At 42.8% G+C, this 15,051-nt stretch overlaps 1 protein-coding gene across 4 annotated transcripts in view; it reads right to left on the reverse strand.

Annotated features, from left to right (window-relative positions):
* Nell1 (neural EGFL like 1) overlaps positions 1-15,051 on the reverse strand; it is a 916,515-nt gene that overhangs the window by 349,603 nt on the left and 551,861 nt on the right. For all 4 annotated transcript variants that reach the window (XM_045145536.1, XM_045145534.1, XM_045145535.1 and 1 more), the window contains one exon: positions 5,459-5,581. In XM_045145536.1, coding sequence (XP_045001471.1) covers positions 5,459-5,581 — 123 coding nt within the window. The remainder of the gene's footprint in view (positions 1-5,458; positions 5,582-15,051) is intronic.

Here is a 15,051-nt window from a genome sequence, read left to right on the forward strand (position 1 = left end):
CTTAAAATTTTTGAGCATCTCATTTTTATGAATCTATGAATCTAACTTGGTTCAATTAATTGAATATTCCCTTAAAAATAAACACTAGAGAAAGGTAGCCCTCCTGTGTTTTCTTCTATAGGTGAGATGTTTTTGATGGCTCTAACTGGCACAATTAGCCACAATGGTGCATTCTCCTGGCTGCACCTAATCCTAAGCCACCTTCTCTGCCTTCCTCACTGGTTTTATATGTCAATCAGACATGGGATTCAGCTACAGAACCATTCTTGAACTGTTACAAATCATGCAATATGCAGAGATGTGCTCTTAGAAATATCCTTGAAATCATAAATGCTTATCAGGAGAATGCCCTCTTATCAATGGGCCAGGTTCTAAGTGGGTCCAACCAGCCTGTACCTTCTCTCAGCCGGCTCCATCACCATTCTCTCAGACATTCTGCCTGCATCCCTAAGGCATAATTCATGATGGAACCTTCCTAAGGTCTTCCTCATCACATTAACCACAGTCCAAAACTACATCTAGAGTGTTGTTAGTATTTTTGCCAAAGGCTTCCTATTTCCCCTGCTATTTGCTACAAAATCTTCAAATTTCATCTTCTGTGTTTCGGCACCCAGCAGTTAATCAATGTTATTGTGTTCAGTGATAGCCTGCGATAACAACTTACCTTCCTATTCTGTCTCCTGCCATGTGTGAACCTCTGAGGACACTTCTGTCTACGTCTACTATGCAGGCTTTCATTTACATCTTTAGTATGCACCAGCACATTAATCTTTGTGCTTATATCAAACTTTCTCTGGCCTTCTGGGTTTTGCCATATTTTCTTTGAATATGGTTCACCCAGCCTATCAAGTAGAAATTTTTGGAATTAGCTTTTCTGTGTGTGAATGTAATGCAAACATGATCATAATCTCAAGAATGTAAGAATAATCCAAGAGTCTCAAAAAGGAGCAGTGCCTGCTGCGAGTTTTCTGCTTCATGCGGGTCACAGGAGGGGACACACTTGCATGCACATGAGGCCTGCAGGATGGGTCAGCTTCATGCCTAGAGTGTCACCACAACCAGGAAAGCAGCGTTAAGTCACAAACAACAAATACATATGAGAGGAAAGCAGAAGCTCTGTAGTTTAGTACTGTTAAGGAGTTTTCCTGCTTTTCTAAGAGACCACACTTTCACTTTTTTCTCTTTGAACTCTGCAAATCGCATAGCAAGTCCTGTCACTCAATTTCTGCTACTTGCAACCCTAAGATTCCTAATGAAACTTGCGCTTCTCATGTGGCCACACTGTGGGTTGTTCTTCACGAGCCAAATTGTTCCACTTGGTTGGAAGCATTTGCTCAAATCTTCCCTGGCAATAAGTGATGAAATCTCCGGGACTGTCACACTTGCTCTCTTGGTGCTAAGACAGAGAATGCACACTCACTGTGCCTTACAAAACAAATGTCAATATCACCAGCCATTAAGAGAAAATGCTTCACAGGATCACCACTTCTTATCCAGCCCTAACGACAGATAAGAGACATGTTTCAGTCTACCAGCCACATACCTGATTTCCAGTTCAGCATGAATGCAGGACTGGCAAGACAGATAAACACTCCTCCACAGAGAACCGTAACCCTCAGTTCAGGGTAAACCTTATTTAAAACTGTTTGCAAGAGTTCTGTCCAGTTAACCTAAAAGGCTGAAATATTTCAGTGGCATAGCATTAAAATATTTTAGTCTGTTTATCAAATGTGTGAGCAAAGTTCTAAAAATATCATTAGGCCAAGCTCATCTTATTGTGTTTCTTTTTTTCATTTCTATTTCAGGAAGGAAGAAAGGGAGGGATTTTGAGTATCCAGGAAGAACAACAGAAGGTGGAGGGGACAAAGGGAGAAAAGGGGTACACTTGAAGAAGCCCTCCACTCTGGAAGAGTCCAATGCAGCAATGACTCCCTCCAGATTTATCTAGAAAATAGAGCCATGCTGTCATCCTTTTAGGGGCAGAAGGGTGAGCTAAATGAGAAAGCATCTGTGAATGAGGTGACAGTTGTCAAAGCTGAAAGTCCCTTCTAGCCATAGGAAGGAAACACTCAATCAGGAAAAAGAGTGCATGAAACTCACACCAACTGGGACTGCTTGCAAAACTACTGCAATGCATTATGTTAGTCAACTAAAATTATGTTTGAACATGCCAAAATAATGATACTGAAAGCTCTGTAGGCTGTGTGTATGTGCATGTGTGTGTGATCAGCGTTTATTCCACTTAGACTTATTCATCTATGAATAGCACATCTAGTACATTACTTAGATACTGCATATTTTACAGTGATCTGGTAAGCCTTTCCAATCCCCACTGTGAGTGCTTCAGTAGCAAGTGGTGAGGCTAACGATAAGTGCACGTTTTGATGCTCACGTATACATTGGTTGGAGTGCAGAAGGCAAAGATTCTGGCCATTCCTTGAACTTCCCATTTTCTTTCTACCCCCTCCCTTCTCCCTGTCCCAATACCACTTTTTCTTTATATAGCTTTTCATGATGTAAAACAGATCAGCATACATTCTCTTATCATTTCTTTGTATCAGAAATGTTGGCTAAGCAAGGAAAATGATACTAAACCAGTTTTAATATATAAAACTATAAATTACAATCAGACCATAAAGAAAACATGTCTCATCCTTGTCATTCCATGTTCTTCATTCAATTCTTTGGCCCCTTCATATCACTTCCCACTTATAACATTGGCAAAACACAGATTTGTCCCTTTTATTGAGGTATCTTTTGTAGACTGACCATGAGAATCACTTTAAGAGAAGCACTTTGCCTGACTCCTAACTTCCACAGGTACGTATGGTTACCTGCAGAAACTGTTTTCCATTGACATTAAAAGCATTATCTCAAGTCATGTTTCACAGCCAGACTGTCAATCCCAAAAAGCTGAAGCCTGGGTTATTTGGCTTCACAGGCAAGTGCCTTAACCACTAAGCAATTTGTCTAGTTCCACAAGACCCACATTAGCCAGATGAACAAGGTGGCACATGCGTCTGGAGTTCGTATGCAATAGCTAACCACCCTGACACACCCATTATCTCTGTCTGCCTCTTTGTTTGTCTCTCCCCCCAAAATAAGTTTTTTTTAAAGAAGCTGAAGCCGCCACATGTCACAATGGCAAGAGAGGACCCAGGCAGCACAAATCCACTGAATAAGGAAAAAGGGCAACTGGCATTGTTTCATAGGTAACATAATTCTGGGGAGAAAAGCTTTACAATCCATCCCTATGGTGCTTCTCAGAGTCACAGCAACCTCAGGCAGGGACCAATGATAAGCTTCACAATACAAGGAAGTAGATCAGTGTTTTTCCTTTTGCTTTGTTTTGTTTTAGAAATAAATTTGGCCTTCTTGGAAAACCTGAGTGGTTTTATTTGCTTTGTAGAACTTTCTAAAAACACACAGATGTTTCATGCAGAAATTCCTGTGGGAAGGCATGAAAATAGAATTCATGGCAATCCACAAGTACTCCTGCTCGTATGCGCCTTCTGACCAGGACGTGTGGTCCACACGCTACTAGTCGCATTTAGTGAAGCACATGTGTCCATAAGTAGCAACTTAGATTTGTGACTAGACACCATAGATAATTCTGGAACTTCCTTTTATTTGCCTTTATTTTCCTGAAATTACGTCTTAAATAACGACCATGTGCGTGCAGACACCTGGAAGTGTGTCTGTGTGCGTGCATATGTGGCACACACACACACACACACACACACACACACACACACATTCGTTCTGCTCTGTGCTGAAGCATCCTAGAATGGATGGCCATTTGGGTTGTTCATAGTTCACAAGCAACAGTCCATAGTCTCACTGCTCCCTGCTGGTGATTGGTTCTTTTAAATATGTCTAGAATATTCTTTGCTTTCTCTTTCTTTCCACTTCCTTCCTTTCTTTCATGCTTTCCTTCTTTCTTATGGTACTAAACAAGGAATCTAGAACCTCACACCTATTAGGGAAGTCCTCTAACACTGAGCTGTATCCTCAGCCATGTTTTTTTTTTTAGGTGTTAATTTTTGAGACAGGATCTCTCTCTCTCTCTCTCTCTCTCTCTCTCTCTCTCTCTTACCCAGAGTAAACCTTAACTCCCCCTGTAGCCCAGACTGGCCTTAAAATTATAACCCTCCTCCCTCAACCAACCAAATAGCTTAGGTTATAGGTCTGCATAAGGCCTACTTTCTAGAACACAATTCAAGAGATAAACACTGATGGAATCAGGAAATTTTCTAGTTCAAATATTGATAGATTCTTTCATCATGACGTTACAAATAGTTTTCACAAGTTCATCTTCCAAATTAGGCATGAGGTGATCTGCTGCACACGTTCACCCACATAGCATAAAACTTATCTTTACAAATTCCTCTCAAATCCAATGCAATCACGGTAGCTTATTTCTCTCTCACTACTGACATGACATCTCTCCAGCAGAGTACCACAAATGAGGTATATATCACTGGGTAGGTTACTTAGCCTTTCTGGTTCTGAATTTTATCACCTCTCAAAGGTGGATAATAATAATAAGCTCTTCAGAGGTATCTTCTGGCTTGAGAATCATATTGCTCTTTTGTCACTGGTTATATCTCTTTCCTCCTTGACTGACTAGATCAATTTACACATCCTTAACAAATGTGTACAATATATTGGACCATTATATTCCTCAGGATAAGGTTGAGTAGACAAGTCCAAGTGGTCACTATATGAGGTTTAGCTCCCGGAAGGAAACAAACAGCAGAGAAAATGCATAATGTTCAGTTAGGTAGATCATGAAAAAAAAAGACCAAACAAGGTTTGAGTAAAAAAATATGACTGCTCCTGCTGAGAGGGGTGTCAGAGAATGTTTCTGTGGAGCAGGGGCATCACAGTGGGGTCATGAAGGAGCTGAGTGCCCAGAGTTTGAAAGCACAGCAATGTGCAAGGTACACAGAAGCCAGGAAGGTTACGGAGAGTAACGTCAGAGCAAGCCAGCTGAGAGGACCCCGGGACGAGGTCCTGCCTCATCAGCTGAGAGGAGAGATTTCAATTGTATTCTGCAAGCAGAAGAAAGCCATAGAGAGCACTGGGCGAGACTTTGAGTGAAATATGTTAGGCAGTTAGTTCCATCGTCAAGTGGACACCTTGAGTGTAAACAGGAGTGGTGCCCACTTGCCCCTGAGCCCAAAAGGAAATTCATGCCAGAGTTGGAGCTTTCCTCATTTGCCCTGGTTCCAAGAGGCAAAGCTAAACTGACCCATCAAGCTGTGTGCTGTGCCCCTGACCCACAGCCCAACGGCTAAGGCTCTTTGCTTTCACGCACACTGCTCTGTCCAGATGACAGACAAGGAGCAGGAACTAATTGAGCTCAGTTGCCACAATGTCAGAGCAATCTTTCTGAGAACCTGAGAGCCCAGGCAGGGCAGCAGCTGGCAGACCACCCCCAAGGCCACAAACCTACCTCGGCAGATGGTCCCGTTCCCTACGTAGCCGGGCTGGCAGGTGCAGCTGTGTCCCTGCACAGTGTTGGTGCAGATGGCGTTCTTGTCACAGTTATGCTGCCCGCTGCCGCAGTCATCATGCTCTGCAAGAGAAGAGACCTCTTATACAGGAGCCAGTGCTGTGAGAAAAGCTGGCTGGAAGTCACCAGCAAGAGTGACCATGACCTGACATGCATGGTGGCCCACATTATAATCCAGCTCTAGGCAGGGAGGCCAAGGTAGGAGGATGGAGAGTTTGAGGCTGGCCTGGGATACGTAGCGAGTTCCAGACCAGCTGTGGCAACTCAGAAAGACCTGTCTCAGACAAAAAAGTAACAGTAAGTACCAGATAGATCAAAATATAGTTATTTATGGTACAGATGAGATAGATATATAGTGTTTGTCCCACGTGCCTGGTAGTTTCTGGTCCAGATGTGGTTGAAATTTCAGCAACTCTGAAAATTGTCAATCATTAACACTATTTTATAATAAAGAAAGTGTGTGTCAGAACCATCAACCAGCTGACATTAGATCACAGTTGATTTGCAGCATGGTTTCTTCCACCTCTGAAAAGCCTCTGGCAAAGGCTCCAGGCAGTGGCTTCCCATGGATGACACCACCTCTTGGAAATATGTGATAATGTTGAAGAAATCTGGAGTTGCCATGGTCCAGGACAGCAAGTGTTTCTGGGATCCAGAAGCCAGAGGCCAGGGTTGATGCTCAGAATCTTTGTAGACACAGGAAAGCCCGCCCCCCGTCCATGCATAGGAGTGACCAGCACCATGTCACATTCAGCACATAGCAGAAGATCCTTCCTGTGAGACTTAAATCCACAGGATAGATTCCATGGCTTCCTTAGGACAAGATTAACAATGAAGGGGAAAGTCCAGCTAAGACAGGCCTGAAAAGAGCCTTTATCTCCAAGGGTTTTGATGGGGCAGCACTGGGCATGAGGAACGCAGTGCTGGGCACAGGATTGTGCTGGGAGTAAGGAAGACACCAATGCCCGAGACTGTTTTTGTTTGCTTGTTTGTTCTTTTCTTTTTTGGATTTGCTATTAATTAAAAATTTACTAGCATGCAAAGAATGGGATTTCACTGTAGTCTTTTTCTAAGATTTTGTTACCCCTTTTCACCCACATCCCCACACCCCATATGCCCTCTTCCCAACATAGCCTCACTTCTGTTTTTGTGTTAGCAGAACCCTTTTGAGATTCTATCTCACCCCAGTCAGAATGGCCATCACCAAGGAAACAATAATAAATGCTGGTGCAGATGTGGGGGAAAATGAACTGCTGTTCACTGATGGTGGCAGTGAAATGAATGCCTATGAAAATCAGCGTGGAAGTTTTTCAAAAAGTTAAAAGTCACATTACCAAATGCCCCAGCTGTACTGCTCCTGGGCAAATCCAAAGGACTCTATATCCTGTCACAGAAATACATCACATCTTAAGACTTTTTAAGGCCTTTCAATAGTTTTCTTCTAAAATACGGTCCACTCTCATAGGGTGCAGACTGTAAGGTGGAAGGCTGTACAGTAATACTATGGTGTCATTGTCCCTTGTCTTTCCCTCTCACAAGGCTTAAGATGTGATACTGGAAGATATAAAGGATACACACAAAATAGATGTACTAACTCATATATGAAGCTATCTGTTCCTGTCATAATCAGGAGGCTAATAGTTATGCAAATGACTGGCTAAAAATAATGTGGGAAAGTGAACTCCTCAATTTATGTTACATCTGCTAGTATAACATCTTGAACCCTGTGAGAAGGAATGTCAAGAAATGGTGATGAAATCATAACCGGCTGTTAACAGTGAAAATCCAAGCTTGAAACACCAAAGAATAGCATTAATGGAACAAAAATAAATATACAATATAGTGTGATAGGTGAACTATTGAATCATGGTACTGATAACTGAAATGACTGTCTCTGACAAATTTTATTCCTAGTGAGCACTTCATAATGACCAAGAAGAGAACCACTGGATCACCCACACACAGTGACCTAAGGTGCTCCTGCCTCAGACTCATTGTGCTTTCTGTGGTGTTCCAAGAAATGCTGCCTGTGGCTTGAGGCCCCATACAAACTGTCAGCAAGAACTTGCACAAGTTCTAGTCTGTGCAAAAGCCACGTCCAGCATGCTCCAGAAACAGAAAAAGCCATGTATATGTCCAACCCCATTTGCAGACATCAGCTACCTGACAGGGCAGCAGCAACACCAGGTGAGGTTAGAGAGAAACACTATCTTAGGACAGACACCAAAGCTTTCATTTTACTCATTGAAATTCATTTCATAAGTAATTATTAGGGTCTGAACAAGGGATACAAAAATCAGTAGATATGGTCTCTGGTCACATGAGTGTTTTATGGCCATCAGACATCAAGTGTAGCTTCTAGGAACACAAGAGAGAGGTAGTTTAGTTTTTAAATAGCTGCCTTCATATTTATACAATCAGGATGTATTTTAAAATATCAGGCTACTTGGTTACTAATGACAGCATGTTAAGCATAATTCTGAGTGGCCCAGGCCAACCAGTGTGTGTGATAATGCTAGGGAAAAGGAGTAAGCACAGCATGGAAGGAGAACTGGTGGGAGGGAAGACATTCCTTTTAAAGCGGAGAGCAGAAACACCTTGAAGTTATGACTACATGAATACATTTTTTAAAAGGAGCTTGTTTTTCTCAGCCAGAATCACAGAGGACAGTTCAATAAAGAACAGTGTGGAGAAAGGGAAGGCTTAGTCAGATTCTGAATGTCAGTCCCACCCCATCCTTGTCCATCTGGTCTTATTTCCCAGCATCCTTAAGACCCTCTCTTCTGATGGGCTGGCCCTCATTGCTGTCCTGAAATGTGTAATTTCATTCCTCCCCAGCTCTCTGGGGATTTCCCCAAAATACTTTCCTCCAGCCTAGCTGGATTATGTGCCTCTCCTTGATTTCAAATCCCACTTCAATCTCTTACTCTTGCCCTAAAGTTTTCCACACCTGCTGTGTAAGCCACATGAATTTCAGCCATCTTATAAGTTTAAAGAAATTTGTGATCTCTACATTTTTGAAGCAATCATATATTACTACATGGTGATGTTTTCATACAGTTATATTTTCATGATTTGTCTTTAATACTTTAATTAACTAATTAACTTTGAGGAGAGGCATAATAACACCATCATCAAACACTCATTTTATCTGTCAGCATTTACCAAGAGAGTGTTATGCAACTGAACTGCACTTTACATGTGTTAAGCCACTGGAATCTCCTGACAAACGTCAAGAGTAAGTCTTAGCCGGGCGTGGTGGCGCACGCCTTTAATCCCAGCACTCGGGAGGCAGAGGTAGGAGGATCACCATGAGTTCGAGGCCACCCTGAGATGACAGAATTAATTCCAGGTCAGCCTGGACCAGAGTGAGACCCTACCTCGTAAAACCAAAAAAAAAAAAAAAAAAAAAAAAAAGAGTAAGTCTTATCATTTTACAATGAGGGGCCTGAGACCATGGGGAATCAAATAACTTGTTAAGCCTCACAGAGTAGTGAAACGGGACCTTAGATTTGTGAATCTTGACACTAACTGAATTATCACAACAGTGAGCATTTGGTTGTGGCTGATCGTAAACCAAGGCATGGGGAAGTGACTTCATCATGTCAAAAATGGAGCTACTGGCCTGGGGATATAGCTCATTAAAGTGCTTGAATTTCAAGCATGAGGACCTGAATGAATTCATCCCCCAGAATTTAGGGTGCATATGCAAATTCATACATGTGCAAACCCATGTACACACAAATGAACACCCATGAGAGTACACCACACACAATGAAGCTGTCTTCTCTGATACTATCCCTGAGAATATGGATTCTACCCTAAAAGACCAAAACTGCAGAACTTCCAGATTTCATTATCCGGAGAGTGGTGCACCATTACAAAATGACTAGACCTTTAAATGTGAGTCTGACAAAGAAGGACAAGGGAATTATGCTCTCCTGAAACTATTAAGTTCCTTTCGAGACTCCTTCAGAAGCATCCAGCAGGTGCACGCCACGTAAGTACTAGTGATGGTTACTACGGTACCCAGCTGAGCGCAGACTCCAGGACCAGCCATCCCATGCTCAAGACCCTGGGTTTGACAGCTTACTGCTAAGTGCCCCAGAGGAAGTTATTCATTCTCTCTTTGAGTCTTAATTTCCTAATCACAAAATATGAATCTTGGGACCTATTTCCTGGAATTGTCTCGAAGGCTGAATTAGCTACTGTAGATAAAACACTCAGAGCACATTGCAACGAAGTGTACCTGAGGATCAGTTATTTTACTGTCCCTGCCATCCCCGCTATTGCTACTTTCGATGCCACGGTCCTGAATTCTGAACGGACTTTAACGTCAAGTGGTGGTCATATTCTAAAGGATATTCTCTTCCCCTTAATACTGATGGAGTTTAGGAAATAATATTTGTTCTTTAGCACATAATACTCTCACTGTCGTGGGTAAGAACTTGAGGTAGCCCCTTCTAAAGATTTTCTCTCATTTTACCTAATTCCTCTTGCTTTTACATATTACCTTTAAGTTGATGATAATTTTGTCTAACTTTTGTATATGGGATAAAATTTGGGTGAAAGTTTCTACATTTTTACTTTATTTTTTTGAGTATAACAGCCTCAGTGGCATTTGCTGCAAAGGTTACTGCCCATGGGGTCTGTCTGCTGCTCTCTTCAGAGCCAGTTACTTACATGCATGCCACCACGCTTTTAATAAATCCAGGCTGCCTCGCGGATCTGTGTGATCCTGTCTTTGTCACCCTATTTCTTCTGTCCTATCAATACAGAAATCCTTACTGACACAGAGCTTCCCTCTCTATTCTTCCTTCTTGCCATTGTTTTAATTATTCCAATTTCTGTGCAGTTCTATATGAACCTTTGTTTAAGCTTATTGGGATTGTGATAGGAATTATGTTAAACATGCAGACCAGTTTGTGAAGAATGGACTGATTTGCTCTGCTGAGCTTTCCAATCCATGAGCACGGTACATCTTTCAATGAGCTTAGCTACTGTTTGGTTTCCTTTATGGAGGCTTTGTAATTCTCAGCATATATTGCAATGGTATGAGATTTATAACTAAGTACCCCATCTGAGTATATGTATAATAATGTATTCGATTTTGCTTTATGTAGTCTGGTTTCTGGGATATAGACATGCAACTATTGTGAGGCTTGATTGTAACTTGTGACCATGCTAAGCTTATCTTTCTGTAGATTGATGTTCTTGGGATGCTTAACTTGCTGTCTATAAACAGCAATAGATTTATTTGTTTGTTCCTTTTCCTTTCCATCCATATGCTATGTGTTGCCCTTTGTTGTCCTGTCTGATGGCTTCCTGAGCTGCGTCACACAGAGTGTTAAGAATGAGCACCGCGTCTTAGTGACCAGGGTTAGAGGCCAAGCACTCAGCCATCTCCCTGCTAAATGCAATTTTTGACCCACCTCACACTACTGACCCATGGAAGGATGTTGAGAGGAGATGCCATCCAGCCTCCCCTGTGTCTGCCTGTCAGAGCATTGCTGAGGAAGTGAAGGACGGATCTGCCCTGCTGGGACCACACTGCTGCCTGGCAGTGGGTGTTAAGCTTGGTCCAACCCCAGTGGCCTTGGACTGGAGCTGGGGGAGGGGTGCGTCCAAAGGGCTTTTCTTCTGATTTTTTTTTTATTTCTAAAGGGCGTTTGTTTTCCTTGGAGCTTTTTCTGCCTGTGTCTGTCTGTGTCCATGCCCCAGGCTGCCTCAGTATCTCCCAGGGAATTTGAAAGGTAAAAAGAAAACTCAGGAAGTTTTCACTATCATAAGGCTCAGGACACCTTCTCTCCGCCCTCCAGGGACTTTGTGTGTTCCTGTGCTATATTCACAGGCTTTGCAGAGGGAGGAATGAAGGAAAGGAGACTCCTTGTTTTCAAAGAAAAGCCTCCAATGTGTTTACAGAAGTAGCCTCCGCTCTCCTGCCCTGCGCACATGTTTTGGCAGCACTAATAATTAGGATTTATCATAAATAACCCTCATTGCACACACACAACATGAGCCAGGTGATGCGGAGTTACACCCCCACCAGAGCGGAGCCCTCAGACTTCCCCCACGTTCGCAGTGAGGAGGTAGAAGAAATCCCATGGGGCTCAAAGTTGTCGGGCAAAGGCAACCCACGGATGCACCATTAAACCACAGCAAAAGAAGCCCACAGGTGATTATTGCCCAATTTGTCTTTTTTTTTTTTTTTTTTTTTTTTTTTTTTTTTTGACAGAGTAATACAGCCCAGGTAGGTCTCAATCTCCCTATGTAGACAAGGATGAGCTTGAGCCCTGATTCTCCTGCCTTCGCTACAGGCATGCACAACCATGCCTGGCTTATTTATTTATTTATGCTTTAATGCTGATACCTCTTTTTCTCTCAATCCTTTATAATAAGAAAAAATGATCAATTCTTATTTACTCCTTTATAACTTATCCACTCCCCAAGTCTTGTAGCTGTCTCTTTCTAAGAATCTCCAAGTTCATTCCCTACATCCATTTCCATGGCCACGGCTCGAACCACACTGCGGTCATCTTTCCCCTGGGCTACAGCCATCCCTTCCCAATGCCCTTGCCCCACCACTCCTTGACCTTGAATTTCCTCCCTACTCTGTACGAACAGAATGCTTTTAGAAACCCAGCTCTTATTTTATCATTGTCCCTGGTTTCGAAAAGGCCTCAAAGTTCTAAGGTTAAAAATTTTAACAAAACCTCCAAGGCAGCCTGGTGGTGCCCTGCCTAACAGCCCAGCTTGGTTCTAATTTGCCCCCACTCTTGCTTGTTCTCTTCCAACACACTGGTGTTGTCCCTTCCTTCAAAAGAGTCAAACACATATATGTGTACTCTTTCTTTTTCCACTAGGTAGATTTTTCTAATTCTCTAAACCTCAACTAAATCTTCACCTCCCCTTATTACAGGAAGAAGGATGGATTTCCTAGACTGGAGCCATTTGCCCTGTAACATTTTCACATAATAGGCAGCACTGGGGCTGATCACAGTGATAATTCTATTTCCGTTAGTGTGTTATGAATGCCTTCCTTCTCTACTGGAGCACAAATCTCTAGATGATAGAAACTATCTTTTCATTATCGCCAGCCCCTGGCAGAGCTTCTGAAATGAAAGTGCCAATAGAAAAACCAACTCATTTTTATTTTATTTTGATTTTTCTTATGTATGTGTGTGCGTGTGCGCAGGCTCACATGTGTAGGGTGGAGGCCAGAGGAAGCCTCAGGAGCACCATCCGCTTCCTGCGGCACAGGCTCTGCCCCCGGAGCTCACTGGCAGGGAGCCTGAGGGCCCTCCGGTGCCACCTTCTCAGTGCTGTGGGGTCAGACGTGCCCGGCTTTTAGAAGCTGGTTCTGGGAGACAGACTCAAGTCTGTTGTCCTGCCTATGAGGCAAGCACTGAGTTAGCGACTGAGTTAGCACCCCACCCTCAAATGCCACTTCATGAAAGGAAGGGAGGGAGGGAGGGAGGGATAGGAAAGCACAGCGCAGAGACTAAAAAGAAAATATACATTTTTGTTGACATTAAAGCTGCCAAGAGGTCAAGGACAATTACAGTAAGAACAGGTCAACGAATCAGTGAGAACCCATGAGAAGTGCATGATGGGTGCTGAGCACTCCATCCCAGTGCCTGGGTGGAGAAGACAGAGATGAAGCACAAAACCCTCTTCCAGGGAGGCTGGTCTTTCCACAAAGAATTGCCTAGGACATAATCCATGGGTTGCGAGGAAGGTTTTGCCAGCATAAATCTGTTGGGAAGCTTAAACTAGCGAGCACGAAGAAGTTTTGCAACTGAGTACTAAAAAGATAATCCAACTGTAAAATGAGAAAAAATATTAAAATAGCTTTCTTCAAAGAAGACATACAAAGAGCTAATAAACATGAAAATATGCCCAATATCAGTAGTTATAACGGGAATAAAAACATAGTGAAATGTCACTTCACACCCACTAGAATAAACATAAACACAAAATAGACAATAAGAAGTTGGAAAAATATGGACAGACTGAATTTCTTGTAGACTGCTAGTGGGAGTGTGAACTATTTCAGCCACTGTGGAAATTAATTTGGCAGTTTCTCAAGCTATTAAGCATAGGTTTATCACCACACTGCCAGCTATTCTCTTCTACATATATATCCAAGAGAAATAAAAACGTGTGTCTGTGGTGGTTTGAATTATGTGTCCTCCACAAATTCATAGGTTCTGAATGGAAGGCCCACAGGAGGTGGCAATTTGAGGCACAGCACCTCCTGGCGGTGGTGTGTGGCTGGGGGTGGGCTGATAGGTTTCAGAGCCAGCTTCTCCTGCCAGTGTTTGACCCACTGCCCTGCCACTGTTGCCACCTGCTGTGGCAGAGGCGATGTCCAGCCTCTGCTCATGCCATGGTTCTCCCTGCCATCATGGAGTTTCCTCTCAAGTCTGTAAGCCAAGGAAACCTTTTCCTCCCACACGCTGCTGTTTGGTCGGGTGCTTTCTGACAGCAACACAAAGGTAACTGCTTCAGCGTCGACACGCACGAAAACGTTCACAGCAGCAAAAGGTGAACGTGGCCCCAATGTCTATCACGTAGCTAAGGCAGGAATGAAATGTGACAGGCCTTCATACTGCACAATACTACTCAGCAATGAAACGAAGTGCGGACAGATCCCACACCATGAACCACGAGCGTCAGACCCCTGAGAGGTGAAAAAAGGCAATTATTAAGGACCCGTCACATGACCCACGTGACAGACCTGTCCAGGCTAGGAGTGCTAAGGAGAATGAGGGTGGTTCTTCATAGATACCAGATACTTCTTTTTTCTTTGAGGTAATGCAAACTGTAAAATCAGATTGTGAAAATAGCTTTGCCACTCTAAAAGCAATAACATCTAACACTATTAAACTGTTCACTTTAAAGGTGTTAACTTTGTACTATGCAAACTTCACATCAATAAAGATTGAAATATTAAACACAAGGTTCTGAAATAGTTGCATTTATTTCTGCCCCTGTTTGAACAGGTAACGACTCACTAGAGGTTATCCTGAATGAAGTGACTGCCGAGAGTGGGAATTTCATATGTTGGTTGTTTTGCTAATATCCCTGAGATAGGCCCTATTTCCTTAACTGAAAAACACCATTTACTTCACAATAACATTTGGGAAAGAAATGTTATGTTCAAAAGACATGTGTAGATTATAAGACATTTCCCAGTTTCCTCAATGTGAAAACTGAAAATCTATGTTTTAGACTCAATAACATAGGTTATTTATAACAGACATAGTCCTTGACTTCAAGAAGCATTTTTCCATGTCAAAATAAAAGCAGCTTTAACTTCCCTAAGAGCCAGAATGAAAACTACACTCCATTTATTCTCAGGCCCTCTTAACCCAGCAGGATCCCACAGTGGTTCTGGGAATGGCAGATAAAAGCTTCTGGGACCGCTGTCCAAACCCCCCAGGGGATATTATCCTGTAGAAAACATTCCTGTAGGGTAGAAGCTGTGCTGCTTCCCTGTACCGCTCAGGTGCTAGGATCTTCATCAGGAG

Source organism: Jaculus jaculus, chromosome 3 (assembly GCF_020740685.1).
Source record: "Jaculus jaculus isolate mJacJac1 chromosome 3, mJacJac1.mat.Y.cur, whole genome shotgun sequence".
Lineage (NCBI taxonomy): Eukaryota > Metazoa > Chordata > Mammalia > Rodentia > Dipodidae > Jaculus > Jaculus jaculus.